Source organism: Solanum tuberosum, unplaced genomic scaffold (assembly GCF_000226075.1).
Source record: "Solanum tuberosum cultivar DM 1-3 516 R44 unplaced genomic scaffold, SolTub_3.0 scf00517, whole genome shotgun sequence".
In the NCBI taxonomy this organism is placed as follows: domain Eukaryota; kingdom Viridiplantae; phylum Streptophyta; class Magnoliopsida; order Solanales; family Solanaceae; genus Solanum; species Solanum tuberosum.
In genome coordinates this window covers 220,676-239,006 of record NW_006239435.1, presented here as the reverse complement: position 1 = coordinate 239,006, position 18,331 = coordinate 220,676, and the positions used below count along the sequence as shown (strand labels likewise).

Genomic DNA, 18,331 nt, shown 5'->3' with positions numbered 1-18,331 from the left:
TTGCGGTTATGGGTTTGTAGACCGACCAAATCAAAGCTTGAACTTGATTATCTATTAGTGGGTTCATTTATTAAACTAAACCATATCGGCTAATCTCTTGAGAAAAAATCATTAAGATGTTGGCATAGAAATCATTCTTGGCCTACCTTTTGGTATCAGTTACTGCATCAACTTGATTATGGGTTCATTTATTATTATTATCGTGGTGTTAAAAGAAATCTAGTTCAGAAATGGCAACATTGAATAATTTGTTGCAAACATTTTACATTGACGCAGAAGCAATTTATGAAGGCCTTGATGAGAGATGAATATTTTGAGAGCGTTAACATTACAACATCTCTCAAATTTCTAATATGGAGCAAATTCATGATCATAATGATGTAAGATAATTCAATGTACTGTCTGCAACAAAGTTCCAACTAAACAGACCATAATTCTTTCTATATTTGCATAAAGGTAGATTAGTTCTATGACAATTGTGGTGTACAAAGTTAAATTATTTTTTTGTGACATGCGTTGTGTACAATTATCTCTCGCGGAGAAAAGAATAATCCATCATCTGTGCTATATGGATGAGGAACGGCATTTCTTGCGAGGAGTGGTGTCATAGGGGGGAAGAGGCACACCAAACACCCAATCAAGAACATTCAAGTACTTGGATTTGAAGACATCCCTCTCCATAGCATAACAATGCATGATAATTGCAGTTGCCATGCTAAAGATCACGACATCACCTCTCTTTAATTTTTCAGACTGAGGCAAATAATCAACATCAGCCATGCACGTGACGAAACTCTCAAGTGCCCGAGCAAGGCAATAGAGTGAAATCTCTATCCTTCTGCTTTTCTTCTCAATTGCCAGGGCCAGACCAGTAGGGAACTGCAAAAAGTGTTTTATGTTAGCTTTACAAAGAGACTAGATAAGAAAGATAATTAATCTGTCTTAATACCGTTCCCAGTGCCACCATGGGGATGTTACACCTCTTGAACAGCCTGAAGAGAAAACATGTCCATAACCTAACAATGAAACAGCACATGAAGCTTTGAGATGAGCAGTCATTTGAAGCAAGAGTACTTAAACTTGGAGGGGGCTTAACATCGTCAGACAAAAGGACTGAACAATGTGGAAAAATATTCATAACAAAGACATTAAAATGCAAATTTAACAAATCAAATCAGCTCTTACCAGGCAGATGAACAATACATGGAGAGAAATAGACTAGACCTTGCTGTACCGAGGAGACCCTTCGCCAAAATTGTGTTAGGTCTGCAAAAATTTCCTCAAAATGTTGTAATAACTGGAGCTGAAGGAAGATGACTATACATTTATAGAGCTTGGAAATGGAATGAGCTAAAAGCAATATGGACTTTCATGGGGGAAATGTACTTCCAAATGATAAATTATTCGTAGTAACAACTATGCTAAAATAATTCTCCTATAATGGCTACAGATTTTATCAAGCAATGGCTGATGAATGGATAATCCAAGAGAAAAACGAAGAAGACAAGAAGATTTGTTATTGAAGAAACCAACATTCAGTACCTTTTCAAGATGCCTTGACGATGTACAATGAGTGCAGGAACTAAATAAACTGGAAGGTAAACTGGCAGAGCTCTCTTGTAGGCTTGAATTAGAAATGAAATGAAATGTGCACCACATCCTTGATTCTCATGTACTATCTGCATGAACATCCAAAGGGAAAACAGTGCTTGCAGATCAACAATATCAGCATGTCGATTAAACTCTTGCAATCCTTGATTAGTATGAATCCAAAAAATTTCAAGATAGCAGCACCTACCTTAGGCAAACAGATGAAACACAATTAAGAGTCTACTATTGAGGCCAATACAACGGGATGTTTGGTTTTTTCATAACATTTACAGGCTACAGCTGCCTTTTCTTTTTGGTAAGGTATAAAGTGGCTACGGCACTGCAGGTATTTTTATTCATATGAAGCTTATCAGTGACTTGTGCACCATAATTGGACCTACAAAGCAAATTAATGAACAAAACTAATCCTGTACTTAATAGTTTCAAGAACTCTTGATCTGCAGAATTGATAGTCCACACATATCAAACCTCATATACTTCTCCTCTCTAACTGGGTATTCACTATGATAATTAAATCAGAACTGTTCCTTTTGCTGTAATACAACTTAAATGCATTTCACATAGCCCCAAAATACCACATGAAAGAAGAACGGAAAAAATATCACAAATTCCAAACAGTGAACAACATATTTTCCACATACACATAAGAACATCCAGATATTGCTTTTGCCTTCATTAGCTCTAAAAAAGTATTTGACTATCAACCATGCTGGTTCATTGAAAAGCAAAGGGTAATAATAAACAACAAAAAAGGAAAAGGAACTATGATATGGTTAAAATGCATAAATCTACTAAGCAGTTTATTCTTAATCATAAAGTAGTGACTACATAAACTTACTAGAAATAACCAATGGCATCAATTTACAGACGCTTAATAAAAAGATATCGCTCAAGCCCCAAGAGCCCTTGTTGTAATCTTAAAAATTTGTTAATTAAACCCTAACGTTAGAAGTACCCAGACAACCTCAAAATCTTTAAGAATGCAGAACAATAGAAACAGAGGACACGAAACAACCTCCAGCCAAACCTCCAACTTCTAGCTCTACACAGTAAATATTTTAACTCCTTTTCCCTCCAGCATTTTATAAAGTAGCAACATTTACTTTAGGAGGACCACACCCAACTAAAATAGAAAGCAGCATTCATATTTGGACTATTTTTACTGCCAAAGAACAGGAAACTATGACATACCGAGCAGGGTACTTTCATTTGCGGATCCAGTTTAATGTCAATACCATTGGACTTGTAATGATTCTCTATTGCTTCCAAATTCATTACAGAGTTCCCACATGCCAGATCTTTCACACCCTGCAGGATAACCAAAGCTTTGCCACCATGTTTGTTGAGAAAGGATTTGTAAGATGGATGCAGACTATCTTGCTTCAATATATAAGCGGACCTGACATAAATTTAAAAAATGCAGTATGAGAGAAAAACATTGCTCATTAGAGGATAGGCATCTCAGACTCAGAATAAGCAAATCAGTCTTCTGAGTAAATCAGATTTAGAATTCTGAACTCACTACCTTTTAATCAAAACAATAGACCAACAGGAAAGAGATTTTTTTTATCTTTATTGTAATACCTGACAAAAAAGCATTTAGACAACTACTTGTAGACAGAAGTTTTGGGTAATTTCTGCAGGAATTTGTAATCACAACTAATCCTATGGAGGCACAAATATCTATCTTTTCCATACAAGTAACATATCTACACCATTAGCACTTTCTGTGTATACTGTGAAGTGCTAAAAACTGGCTTGTTGTGTATATATTGTATCCCTTCCTTTGAATATTACAGATTTGACCTCTTCTTGCCGTTGCTAACAAAATACACCCCATCTCCCACATCATCAGCAGGAGCCAAAGTTATATGAGCTGACAATGCTAGCTTGGATAGGAATTCCACTTGGGCTAATGGAGCACGACAGCCCAAGCAGTTACTTAGACTCATTGTTGAGGTACATTATCCTTTAATTATTGTGCTTCGGGATGACATACATGCAAAGACAGTAGTATGTTCACGGAAGGCTTTGCTTTGTATAAAGCCTTTCCACAAAAGATACATGGATATATAAGGAAGCTAGAGCTTGGGAAATGCAGTGTTGCTTCCTCAAAGGAGATACTAAACATGTCAACTATCTCATGGAGCCACTGCAAATTGGTGCAGTTTATGTTTAATTGGTTAAACTAAACGCATGGTATCAAGATTTTTATAAATAGGATCCTACTTACATTGATAGAAGGGATTGGAGATTAGATCTAGGGATGGCAATGGTGCGGGTGCGGGGTAAACCCGCATAAACCCGCAATGACTTTACTCCCCCCCTCCCCGCATAGCACAATCCGCACCTGCATAAACCCGCAATGACTTTACTCCACCCCGCCCCGCATAGCACATTTTTTTATTTTTTCCCCACCCCGCCCCGCATATACCTGCCCCGCAAAACTTCAACATAACAGTACATGTGCTTGATTTTGACACTTAAGTAAAACAATACTGTAATTTATTAAGTTTTTCATACACTTTAGTTTCTCATTTAAGAATCTGTTACATTACTTTCTAACACCATGATTATGAAGGTAAATAATAAAATATATAGCCTAGTCAGTATACAAATTAATTAGAATCAGAATTCATCACAAGTGATGCATCATTTTACTTAATAATATTGTATAAACACTAGAGACAAAAGATAGGCATAATAAACTAAGAAATTCAGTGTCAACTGTCAACTGACAACTGATTTGCATCTGCTATTCGCCCAATTTAGTTTAACTTCAAAAGAAAAAAAAGCCCCTAACCCGTACCCGCTCCGCATGTTTTCCTAAAAAAAAATTTTGTACCCGCCCCACCCCCACAAAAACATTAACTCGCACTCCCCGCAAACACTATAACCCGCCCCGCTTTGCAACCGCCCCGCCCCATTGCCATCCCTAATTAGATCTCAAGACAATCCATAAAATCCTGCTGAAAGTAGAAAATGCTTTGTCCACATTCTCCTTAATGCAAGGTCGTGAATCGTGATACAGTTCTTTCATTGTATATTGTGACAGATAAATAAAGAATCTGAGATTGACCTGATTCAGAGATGAAAATTCTACTATTCTTGAAACATATTACCAGATTATCAAATGAGACTATCAGTTTAAACATTCATCATAATAAGACTACTGAATGTCGGTGTCCTATCAGCACTCTGACTGTCATGACTTCCTTAGTCTGAGACAGCCACTTCAATAAAGGAGAGACTGAGCACACATATACACCGATTAGAACATAAAGCTTACAAAGTTGTAAACCACTAGTAATAGTGTGACCAGTTCATGCATTTATGTAGCTGTCACTTCCATTAGAATAATCCCAAATACAATCAATCTGATACATATCAAACATAAGGGTGAATTTCAATCAAGAAGTCAACTTCATTCTCCAATTATTCAAGTTGCCTCACTCTCCACTAAAATGGGATTAAAAAATTTAGGCAATTACCATTTCTAGGGGAACTTCTCTTTCATGGTTGACTTGGAAAGTACCTAATTTCTTGGCCAACTTCAATACAAAGTCAAATCAATATGATTTATTAGCTTAGAGCCAAGCATGGTTAATCTCAACTTCTAAGCACTGCAAATTACATCATGTTCAGAAGGAAGAAACATTTACTTGTTCATGGCATTACAGTTTATCAACAATGTTATAATAATGTATTATAACATAAAAAGCATACGAAATATGGCTTGCAATTAAAGGAAAGATATCATTACTCAGTATGTTTTTATATGAAATTAGGTCCCACAAAAGGAGAAAAAATGATGCTTACAGGATCTGTGAAGAGGATAGACACATAAGGAAAATGTCTCCGTGAGCCCAAGTTAAAGGCTTGCATATGCGCCCAAACCGCTTACTTTTTATTCCACAACGGGATGCCAACACAGCCGCACGCACAAGAATGTAAACCGCCAAGCTCGTGTGCTGTGTGCTACCAGTAAGAAGCAACGATGGCCCTGCAATTGCACCCGCTAGCAATGCTCTCCACTTAGCTGTCCTGGAGTTCAAATAAGTTTCTGCTTAATCTACTGTTAGGTTAATCATTTCACCAACTCTCAAACAAATGAACATTTTCTGATTTTCGCCCACATATATACAAACACACGCTCAAACAATACAATACATAATTATATGCATAGATAAGTAACAGATTAGTTATATCTATTTCGCATGTACATAATTCTATTTAACAAACTGAAAACATCTGAATTTAATTAACACACATACAAATGTGTGTATGGATATATACAGTGACGTACCTTCGATGACCTCCCCAAGCGGATACAATTTCATCAACTGATACAAATGTACCAGAGAAAGTGCCAAGGAACAGACCATATCTTAGAGTTTCCTTTAGTGCCAAAATTACATCATCCCTGCTCGAGACCATTTGCCCTTTCCTAAAAAATTAAAACATATTCAACTGAGCTAAACCAAAGCGGTGAAATATAGATCTAAATGCTTTGAGGATTCAAAAACAACTTTACTTCGCGGAGGACATCGATTTTCTACGTCGTAGCCGAGAGAGAACAGCAAAGATAGCGAGGCCACCTTTTAGGCCAGCGCCAATAGTGAATCCTTTAACGGAAGCACTAAAGATTCTCCAAAGCTTGTCGTAATCCTGAACCGGATAAGATTCGAGGCTAAGCAAAGAGCAAGATGACGAAGAGGAAGGGAGAGTCGATCGCCGGCAATGCTGGCAGTTCTGGATTAGGCTTTCCTCATCGAGGGAAGAGCACGTACAGGGGCCACCGGCAGAGACATCAGCTCCGTCGCCGGACGGCGGCATAGCGGAGGTGGAATGGAAAGCGTTTCCGAATGAAACTCTGAAATTATCGAAGGGCAAGTGGAAGTATTACACGTATGATTGTAGAATTAGCTGTTGAGGATGACGGTTTTTCAAAAATAAAATAAATTTTATTTTCTGGTACCTGATTGTGATTTTCACTCACTGTTTTTATTTATAAATAAATAAAAATAAAAGACACTATGATTATTTCACCATAATATTTAGTATATCAATTAATATTTAATTTTAATTTTTTATATTCAACGATTTTGGACAAATAAAAATGAATAGAATTTCAACATCAGTGGCATAGTGAAAAGAATAATACTACTAGTAAATTATTTGTGTGCCTCGCCAGAGAGTTAGTATTAATTAAATGCGCAGTCCTTAAATAGGTAAAAATTTATGATATGATTGGTTTGTTATTTTTGTCATTGACTTGTCACCTTCAAAATGTGAGAATGATATTTAAAACTTACAAGCTACTGCTAACAATTAAATTATGTGAATATGATTGTTTCATGTATAATTTCATTTTAGACTGCTTATAATTTTAAAAGACAAATTGAAATTGTTTCCAATAAAGGAACTTATCATTTTCTTAGAAACATGGAAGGAAAGTAGGAGGAAGTGTCAATTTTTTCCTGGTATATTAACAAAAGAAATTTGAAGTCAGTTGGCTTATATACAATATTCTTGCAAAGCAATTGAATCAAAGATTTGGAAGAGAATCAACCATTAAATTAGAAAATCTTGTTTTTATGATTTATTTTTGTTATTTTGACTTAAAAACGAGTGTTTAAAAACACTTTTTAGTTTTACTCAAACAATACAATAGTGGTTAAGAATAGACTTTGGATTGGTTATTGTTTTTTTACTTACTTTTATCATTTTAGCTTAAAATCAAGTGCTTATAAAAACTTCTTGAAATTTACACAAACACTGAAAAAAGACTTGAATTGAAATAAGAGATACGAATGGACATTCATATATAGCTGTTTATCTCCTATAGGCTATAGATATGTATAATTTATACAAGTTTGAAGGAGCTAGATACATTCCACATGTTGGTTAAACTTGAAAATTAGAGATCTCGATACAAAGAAATTCAGATAAAGAGGGACTATAATGTTCAGAATTTTCAAATAATCAATTTTCATTTTTTAAGATCGCAGTACTCATTTTTCCATTGGTTCTTTGTTCATATAGCTCTTTTTATCATTTGATGAACCTTTGCTTCCCAATAATAAAACACACCGGGTTGTGGTTGATAAAAAAAATGTATTTCTTTTGGGATAGAAGAGTGTAAAATATAGTATCGAATCTGTGAACCTGGATCTAAGCTAAGAATTTCATCAAGTGTTAAAGAGAAATTTTAGATTTCATGTCCAACAAACTAGATCCTACCTCTTTAACATCAAGGTGATGAATAACATTGTAATACAATGCTTTTGTACCTCACTACTTAGCAACAGATGTCCTTCATTCCGCTTTGAGAACAATCTTCATGAACTCGTAGACGAAGTAGCTTATGGAGGCTGAAGGTAACACCTGAAGATTCAGAACATGAAAAGTGAGAATGGGAAAGTCTTGATAGTTACTTGAAATTTAGAATACTATAATCATATACATATGAATGTCAATTGAACTGAAATATGACAATCCCTCTAGCTCTGAATGAAGTACTCTTTCTGCTATTTAAAGAAAAAGTAAGACACAGGGTCTATCCAATAAAAGGAAGGGAAAGGGTGAAAAGGAAGATGAAAGGAAGAAATTAGATATGCCACCACCCCAGAATCTTCTTGTCTTTGTCTCCCCTCTTGCTATCCATTTTCATAGATAGTTTGTTCTTTCGAGGAAAGGAGATGAGATTTTAAGCCTTAGATTTAGTTAAACACAGCTAATTTTGTTCTAATTAACGATGTTAACCTAAAGAAATATTGTGACCTCCATGCATATCGAGGAGCACAACGGTTGGGAAGAACATCGTATTCAGTTTCTGAGATTAAAACGAGTCATTTTCCAATTAAAAGGTTATCTCAAACATAATGGCATGGTTACACAGTACTGGTACCTGTAGTAAACTAGGGATTAGTCCTGCATATAGAGCTGGAACACCTCCCTGTTCAACAATCTTCGCACATGTTGCCAACGCACTCAGTTTAGATGCCCGGCCTTGTAATTGAAGATGTCTTCTAATGACCTCAAATGGATAAGTTGCAGCTTCAGCACAAGCACCAGCAATAGCACCATGAAGTAAGGTCCTCATAGGTCCCAACTCAAGCTGGTCAAAAGCATTGAGCTCTGCTCCCTGATTCTTCATATACTCTATTCTTTTTCTGCCTTCAGGTGAACGCAAATAAGCTGATTTTAATATGTCATATACACCATAGAAAACAGCCGCTGCTGGGGCCATACTCAAAATGGAGGGTACTAGTCCCTTATAAAGAGAGAAGAATCCTTCAGTTCTGATCACATGTTGGAAAGCTCCAACCACACCACCCAAGGCTTCTCCACCCCGTGCCACTAACTTGGTCCGGATCTGAAAGGTTTTAAATTATCAGGCAACATAGGAAATAACAAAGCAGAAGCCAGAGAAAATCAACTTCCCCAACCATAAGGAGGATAATCAAATCTAATAAGGACATTTCTGAAAAAAGAAAAAATCAATAATAGGACTACAGGTGATGTGAACACGCTAGACATTCATATTTATTAAAAACAAAAGATTGTTACACATTCTTACAGAAGAGGAAATGCAAACTACTTCAGCGCAGCTGCTTTCATATTCAAATCAGAGACCTAAAAACTATGTACTAAAACCAGGCCTTTGATGCTAATGGTTGACAGAATATCATTCCATGCACAAATTCAAACAAGCACTATGTTATATTAGAAGCATGTATCAGACCTGAAAGATAAGGGAGAAACTAATTTGGTCCATATTAACAATAACAGACATTGTCCAGCACCCATTTTGTTGCTGGTTCCCTGATGAAGCTAAAATTGCTCTATTCTTCCATCTCATTCCTTGTTTTTCTCTTGGACAAAGCTGCTGTACTAAACCTTTCTTCTTCCTTTTTTATCAGTAGCTGCTGTACTAAATTTTATACAGGGCATTTCGCTTCTTCACCCCTGCCATGTATGTCATCTTCAGTTGGGACCCTTCTATTATCTGTTTTAGAAAAAAAAATTAAATCCTCAACTTCTCCCGACTAAGTTTATTTCTAATCCAAAATGACACATTAAGATTCTAAGATTCTTAGTTTTATTTTATTCTGTATTCCAAAAGTTTTCCCATCTTTTGGTACCTTGTGCATATCAATAAATAGCAAAAACAAAAAAAGATGTGCTTAAGGATCTTCCGGTCAGGATTCACAATGATGTGCTTAATAGTGTGTATTCTTGCTTGAGGACGAGAAGCTTAAAAGCTAGAGGAAGTTGATAAGAGTCTATTAATCATCAACCTCTTTGTCCACAGCCCAAGGCTTTCCCTCAAGCACTGTCCCACCTCCCCATTCCTTTTTTTAATAAGGTCCCACCACCTCCCTGGTCCTTTCTGCCACTAGCTGGCTTTCCTTTCCCCTTGTCACACCACTATCTCCTTCCACAACTCACCAAGAAATACTAGAAAAACAAAAAAGATTTAGAGGCAAAACCTGCTTGAAAAGTTAGAACTCATCAACAGATGAATCAGAAACAGCGTAACCACCGAATGTATCATGTTTTCAATCAGCAACTGTAAAATATACGAGAAATAGGACAGTTATGAATCAAAAATGGGATGGGTAGATGATTATTGACACTTGAAGATAAGGGATCCAAAACATCAACCTTCTTTCCTTCAAATCCAAAATCAATTGTTTCATATAAAGAATCTCTTGTTTTTTGATTGCTGAATTTCCGATGCAAATCAAAGTCTAACAAAAAGATATCTCCTTTCTACCAGAAGAAACCTATTATCAATGAATGACACAAGTCAAACTGACAAGCAGCTAGAATTTTGCAGAACTTAAACCATAAGATTATGTGACAAAATACCTCCTTTTTTACTCCACAAGTTAATTTTATAATTTTAGTCCTATTTTCGGATTTCACTTGTACTTGCAGCTTCCTTTTTGGATTTTGCTAGAAGGTGAGAAATTTTATTGATGGAACGGAAGAACCATGAGCAACATAAAAGGATGTTTACTAAAGAAGAGAAAAGAGCTCTCTTATTTTCCTTTTCTCTTGCTATCAGTGGATTGGAAATGTACAAGTAAAGAAAACAATTACATAGAAAATTGGTACTAGAAAAGAAGTTCTTTGACAGTTCTGTCAACAGCTAGATCAAAATGCAAAAATTAATGCACTGACAGTTTTATGTGTTTGTACACGATCTTAGATGGGCTTAGTGAAAATTATAATTATCAAAAGGCTTAAAAAATGCAATTTTCCATATCTCATAACTCATGACTTACAGTGTCCAGTGGTAAGCACATCACAGTAGCAGTCACTCCAGCTGCAGCACCAGCAACAAACCGCTCGATGTTAGTAGTTTCTTCATTTCCTGATAATCTTAGGAGTTGCTTTCTGTATGTGTCAAAAGCACAAAAATTAACTGCCTTAAAAGGAGCAGTACGAAGAATATTGACCAAGTTCCCTTTCCAAAAGCCTCTCAAGCCTTGAGTAGCTGCAATTGTTTTGATGAGCTCCGACAGGTGCTTCTGTTCACCACGAACTATATATTCCAGCTTTAGTCTTTCAAGTGGAGCAACAACAGTTCTGCAAAAACAAGATTTATTCAAACAGAGTTGAAGCAAAAGATAATTGTAAGCAGAAACTGAATTCAAGATCAATGTGAAGTTAACTACTTTAGAAGGTATATCGAAGGATAAACTAAACTATCTTTTACCAATTTTATTATTTTAATTTTTAACAAATGTCAAATAATCAAATATAAAGAAGTTAACAGGTCTATTGTGTTAGTTATATACAATTAGTTGTCGACTCTGGCCATCACAATATCAGAGAGAACAAGGAACAAAGAACGAGAACAGAGAATCGGAAGCATATGGAGACTTGAAAAAAGTGTACAGAGGCTCAAAAAGAATGAAGAAGTAAATTAACCAAGAATGGATGGACAAGCTCGTATTCCAAAAAAAAAATGATGGACCAACCCTCTCTCTCCTCAATATAAAGCTCCCACGACGGTTTCAGAATAACGACCATTCCGAAATTTCATCTTGGTGCAAATTGCAGAAAACCCCTAAAGATGATTAAGGCAATTTGTAAGCTTCAAATATTTACTTACCAAAAGGAGGGGGACAAGAGGAATACAAAATTTAACTTCTTTGTATTCAGAAACAGTATGATTAAGAAAAAGTTAAAAACTTGAGCATACGGAATATCTAGAGGCTTAATCCAAATTAAAGGATTTTATTGGAAGTATTCAGATAAAAATTGTATTAGGTCAAAACGTGATGTTCCTCTTTTCAATTTGAATGTCTTGTTTAACTTTTTAAAAAGATTTAAAAACCTCTCTCCTGCCCTCCGGCAAAACAAAAAAAAGGAAATGGCACTAAACAACAATGATTTTAAATGGTCATAGCATTGTAGAAATATGGATGACTTGATGAGTAACAGGTCGAACTTTTTGGGTAAAAGCTTACTTCTGATTCATCTCTATGTTGGAATGGAGTGTAGAAAGTGTATCAAAGAAAAACATGATGTTTTTGGTTTAGAAGATGGGCGTCGATTTAACAAGATCCGGGAAAAAACCACAATATTCATCAAATGGAGAGTAACTGAAAAGTGAGACAAAGGTTCAAAGTTTGAGCAAAATGGATGACCGCGCATGCTTTAAAATCATTGATTTATAACTTAACAGAAAATAGGCCTTTGATTCTGAAAAGAAGGCCAAGACAAGGGAGGGATAGCCTAGTAAAAAAGGCCCACTAACTCAATGAGGTTGGGATTTTGAGTCACCAAGGGAACAAAATAGGGGAAGGGCCACTGTTTGCTCCTGAATTGGGGAGCTTAAGCGGTGGGATTTACGTATCAAAAAAGGAAGGTAAGACCAGACACCACACCATATCCTAATGTTTCATTGGACATTTTTTTACCTTAAAACAACAAGAGAAGCATAACTAGACCCATGACACTTTCATTCGTAACAGCAGCATAGTGATATCGGATTATCTAAATTAAATATGTCCACAATGTGACTTGTTTGACAGAGCCTAAGATTCTTTTTACTGTTCTTACTTATTAATCTCTCTTGATTAACCACTACAGCTTCTTACCCCAAGGTAGAAGAATATCAGGATAAATCTCCAACAAAGACTCATCCATTTCCCAGCACTTATACATTTGAAAAACAATTAATGGAAACCATCCCCTTTCATGGCATTACCTCCATATTCACAGTTTATCAATGTCCTATATTGAAAATTCAGTCCTCTCTGCACTATTGTTTTTCTGTTAATGAAAATCAACCCCTTTCTCCCTCATATTTATCCATATTTACAGCTTTTTTGCTATTATATATATTTGAAACTTCATGGCCCATTCCTTGTTTCTTAGAATTCCTTCTTTCAAATGCAAGTAAAGATATGGCAGTGTTGTAGATAGGGTCAACTGAGAAGGTCTGGAAGCTTTCACAGTCAACCAAGACCAAGAGAGACAGTCGACTGCCCTTAAAACAAATAAGCCAGTTAATACATTCTTTTACAGTAATATAGTTGTGAAAATTTACTTTGCTTCTTCTGTTCATGCTTAGTTTTTCTGTAGTTATTTATGGGGCCAAAAGATATGAATGCACAACACCCCGTTGCACCACGGGGAAAATCTCCTAAGGTGCCACTTAAGAGTAACCAGCAAGAAAAGACTAGAAAACAGAATCCTAAGTGGATCAAAGAATGCCCTCGTGCATTTAAAATTTTTTCCTTATAGTTTGTTAAAAGAACACACCATCTAGCTCCCTGGTTATTGTACTTGCTTTTGAAATGTGCACAAGGAAGAAAGAAGGTAAACTTCAGATGGCAAGCAATTTAACCTCAAAGGCAGTATGGGAAATTCCCTACCACGGTTTAAGTATTTACATAGGAGATCAAGTGCAAGGAAGCAATAAAAAAGGTCAGCTATGTAATAATTCCTCCAGGCTATGATGAAAATCCACACTGTTAAATAGGAGACTGGCAAGTTAAACTATGTTTGCAGCACATCTTGTTTCTTATCTCCACCTCCTACAAAGCATTTGTCATTGTTCTGCCGACTAGACCCCAAACAATTATGGAGTTACTCAATATATATATATATATATAGAAAGTTATGCATACTGCGACAACTTTACTCAGCGAACACCAAAAGTAATCAATCATCAATCAACTACACATTAACTAACCAGTTGTGTTGACTATATATATCCTCTACATCCATTCCATTATGTTCAGATTCATTTCGTTCCAATAAAACCTTGTAATTAATTTGTCTTTTTAGGTTACTTTGGAATTCTCTAAAACAACTTGAAATCTCACATTAGTTCCTTCACAAACAAGTGTCTAACCAAAAGGCTCCTAGCAAACACTAGATCTAATTTCAGTGAAATAACAACTAAGCTTAATTTTTCAATTAGTTTGAATGCCTAAAACCATGAGCAAGTTTATGAATGAATTCCATATCCACTGTTCAAAATATTAAGACTCCCTACCAGATTAGCAATGAGGTCAAAGTGGCAAGGTTGGGGGTGTTAAACAACTTGGGTTTCGAGATCTAATTTTCCCGAAAGCAGGATAACTTTATTTATAATTACTTCACCCCTTGGTTATCAAGAAAATAACTACTTCTCCCCTTATATGGGTACTTGACTAGGTGTGAGTTGTGACTGTGTTACATTCAATCTTTTTAATCGGTAATCTACCTAACATGGATTTCCTTGTATAATGTCACTCCACTCGAAAGAAGAAAAAGTCCCCTCTAAGACTAAGAAAGAAATTATGATGACCCAAAGATATATATAGATAAGAATAACATCAATTAGCAAAAACCATAAGCTGCAGTAATTATTTTTCTTCAATCCAAAACTTGGCAGAGACAAATTATTCCTACGTCACAAAGAAGATAATGATGTATTGAAAACTCTCTCCTCTACATAATGTAGCTTCTTTTTTTCTCTTATCCCTCCTATATATCTCATCTCAAAATTCAATCACAACTTGCCAAATGGCACTTACAAAACAAAGTCATACACCTAATATTAGGGTATCAACAACAGATCCCCAATAACTAATTTGAAATTCTGAGTAAGTTCAAACTGCTGTCAGTGTACAACAATAACACCCCCAGTGTAATCCCACAAGTGTCGTCTGGGAGGATAGAGTGTCGCGGACCTTATGGCTACTTAAGTGCAGCAAATCGAAGTATTTACTAAAAGGATAAACGACAAGTAAAACAGATACTGGAGAAAAGCACTAACCTTGACACCATTGCAGCAACTGCTCCAGCCCACAAATGTTTGCTGGTGTTCATTGCACCACGTCCCCGTAACCCAATATTTCGCTTCTTCACATCCCCATTGCCGTCACTAGACTCTTCCACCTTTGAACTCTCGTCTCCATTACTCAACAAACATTCACTGGAATTCCCAACAACCTCAGTATTCTTCTTAACTGACAAACTCAAACACAAGAAATTACCCCCAAAACCGGCATGAACACTTTTTTTTTCTCGCCGGAAAATTGGTCCACTACGACGAGAAAAGGGAGAATGTAACTCACTGGAATCATCAATTGATGATATTTTTAGAAAATTATTTGTAATTGAAGAAGGAATCAATGGTTCAATAAATAATCCACCAGAAAACAAAATTGTATCTGGATTTTCTACAAGAGTGAGACTTTCTAAGTGTTTAAACCAAATATTATGAACTCCAGTCATTCTAAATTCTACAGTATAGTGAATATGAGAAGAATTTTGCTGGCATTCAATGAGATAATGGAAGGGAAAATGGCAAAGTCACCTTTGCTTATGTCGCCGCACTGAGCAGCTTCAGCCTAGTTGATTATTTTTTGTGTGGTTTGTACACCATTATTAAACTACCGAAAAAAATATCATTATTATTGGAACTATTAAGTGCAGGCCCTATACTATATATAATAATAGTAATAATAATGGAAAAAGAACAAATATACCCTCGAACTATCGTAAATGATATGCAGATACCATTTGTCATATTTTTGATACATTGGTGCTCCTAACGTTCAAAAATTAGAGCATATATGCCCTTCACTCTAATGGAAGACTAAATAGAGACACGTGACACAATCTTATTCGTCAATTCGATATTTAATAAATGTCGAGTCGATGGATAAGATTATGACATGTGTATGTCCATTAGTCCAATGGTATATATGCTCTAGTTTTTTGACGGCAGGGGCACCAATATCCCAAAAGTATGACGGAGGGTATTTGCATACCATTTACGATACTTCAGGGTGTCCTTTTTCCCAAATAATAATAATAATAATAATATAGCTAATTGAAATGAAGAACGTAAAAAGGGAAAAGGGTTCGAAATATATCTGAACTTTGATCGAAATTGTTATAATAATTCCAAACTTTGGACAGTACCGATTACTCCTAAACTATTTAATAGTGTAATCATTATAAATAGTAACTTATCTAGATGGGCAACTATATATCTTTAAAATACAATATTAAATAGGTCAAAGTTCAAATATATTTCATACTTTTTTTCCAAATAAAAACAAAATGGATAAGAAAAAATGTGAGAAATTGGAAGTGTGCTAGTGTGTTTGTCTTGGGAGTTGGTTTTTTGATGGTTGACACATGTATTTGATCAAGAAAAGGCTTAAATATGTCAATTAAATTTAATAAAATGACTCCACATATATCATTCGTAATAAGGGATACGAGGGAAAAGGACGGAAGAAATTAGATTATATCATATGGTAAAATTTGATACTAATTAGATAAGGTATGTATTATTAGTGGGTGATCTACACCATTGCTAATAAATATTTCCTTCGTCTTAAAATATTTGCGTCTTTATTAAAACTATTTGTTTTAAAATATTTGTTATTTTAATTATATTTTTTTCCATTCTAATCTTAATAGTAATTATTCTTGAAAATTATAAGTATTCAGTGAGGAGAGATTATAGTCATCACACATATGAGGGTAAATAGTCAAATACCTTCTTAATTACTATTTTCTTGATGAGTTATATATAAATATAAAAAAGGAAAAAAGAACAAATATACCCTCAAACTATCGTAAAATATCCTTCGTCATATTTTTGGGACATTGGTACCCTGCCGTCCAAAAACTAGAGTGAAGGGCATATATATTCTAGTTTTTGGACGGCAAGTGCACCAATGTCCCAAAAGTATGACGAAGGATATCTATATATTATTTACGATAGTTCAAAAGTATATTTATCATTTTTCCCAATAAAAAAATACCAAATATTTTGAGACGAAAGAAAAAGTAACACTAACATATGATGCAAAAAATAAATATAACTAATACCGGAGGCATAATTGAATAGTGCAATAATGTGTTCTAGGGAATCGTATGTGTGGGGGTATTATATTTCAAGAAAATTATGAAGATATCATCGAGTTTACTTGTTTAAATTACATATTGATATTGCATTTCTTTTCCTAAGTACGCTAAACGAATATAAGTGGAACTATGAAATGTTATTATTTTGTAGAGGTATTATTTAATCGATAAATTAATATTTATTAATTTAAAAAGTGTTTTGAGATTCAATGAAGGTTAATTTTGATTACATTAAAATTATTCAATTTTACTAATTTATGTATCATATTTATTGAATTCACATAAAAATAAATTCATTATACATAAAGTACAATGTATGTATATGATTCATTGTAATCTATTTTTTTGAAAATGATATAATACCTTTGGAACCAATTACGCGTAAGAAAGCACATATTGTATCTAAAATCCTTCACAATTTTATGGTGCAGTTCAACAAGACAATACCGAAACTCTTGGATGCAACAAGAAAAATTAGAGATAAACTTCAACTAGATTTAAATTTTAACAAAAAACAAAACACAATGAAATCATATTTCACTAAATGGTCTTAGATATATTTGTACTTGTAAAGAATTATTAATTTATAATATTAATGAGACCATATATTTATATAGAGGTCTTTTGAAAATAAATTATCTTATCAAAATGCGTGATTTCTTGCATTGGCTCAAGTCAGGATCGGAGAAAAATATTATCTTAGAGAGATTATTAATTATCGAGTATCAATTTAGTATAGTTTTACTGTATTTGATGAACGTATGCTAATGAATCCGAATATTTATTTGAATTAAATGATATTCACTCCGTCGATTGTATTAATGCTAATGAATCCGAATATTTGTAATTTTATTAGTAATATTTTCCTCATATGGATAATGTCAAGAATATCCGTTGCACAAAACGTGAATTTCATTATGATAAAGCCTTTATTTTTTGTTTGTTATTTTATTTCTTCGATATGTATAAATATTTTTCAAAACTCACTTTATTATCGGAAAAAAATAGAAATAAAATTATAAAATAGGGAATGGAATATCACTAATATAATGAAATTTTATATAATTAATCAACTGAAATACATGAAATGAAATCTGAATTAATCGAGGTTTAATACAGATCCAAACACCGGACTACATGTGTTAAGTAATCAAGGTCCAAGAACCGATTTGTAATCCTCCCACCTCTTTTTATTTTTCTTCTATATTGTGCAGCAACAAACAACAAAAATGAAATAAAAAAATGAAACATGAAAATATCTCCCCGGCCCACCGACTTATAAATACCGCATTTCCTTCGCGCCATTACATTTCGAATG

The 18,331-nt window shown here is 34.6% G+C and overlaps 2 protein-coding genes across 2 annotated transcripts; both read right to left on the bottom strand.

Moving 5' to 3' along the window:
- Positions 1–363: 363 nt before the first annotated feature.
- LOC102579190 (uncharacterized) lies at positions 364–6,561 on the bottom strand. Its single transcript, XM_015304154.1, has 8 exons — positions 6,146–6,561; positions 5,918–6,058; positions 5,431–5,655; positions 2,803–3,010; positions 1,543–1,679; positions 1,186–1,266; positions 950–1,016; positions 364–879 (listed from the first exon to the last, which is right to left on the bottom strand). Exons 1-8 carry the CDS (start codon positions 6,445–6,447, stop codon positions 565–567), a joined length of 1,476 nt encoding a protein of 491 aa, XP_015159640.1. The 5' UTR covers positions 6,448–6,561; the 3' UTR covers positions 364–564.
- A 1,150-nt stretch (positions 6,562–7,711) lies between these two features.
- Positions 7,712–15,527, bottom strand: LOC102579513 (probable mitochondrial adenine nucleotide transporter BTL3). The gene is made up of 4 exons (XM_006364792.2): positions 14,903–15,527; positions 10,908–11,211; positions 8,522–8,989; positions 7,712–7,998 (listed from the first exon to the last, which is right to left on the bottom strand). The coding sequence occupies exons 1-4, from the start codon at positions 15,361–15,363 to the stop codon at positions 7,930–7,932; spliced, it is 1,302 nt and encodes a 433-aa protein (XP_006364854.1). The 5' UTR covers positions 15,364–15,527; the 3' UTR covers positions 7,712–7,929.
- Between the last annotated feature and the right edge of the window lie 2,804 nt (positions 15,528–18,331).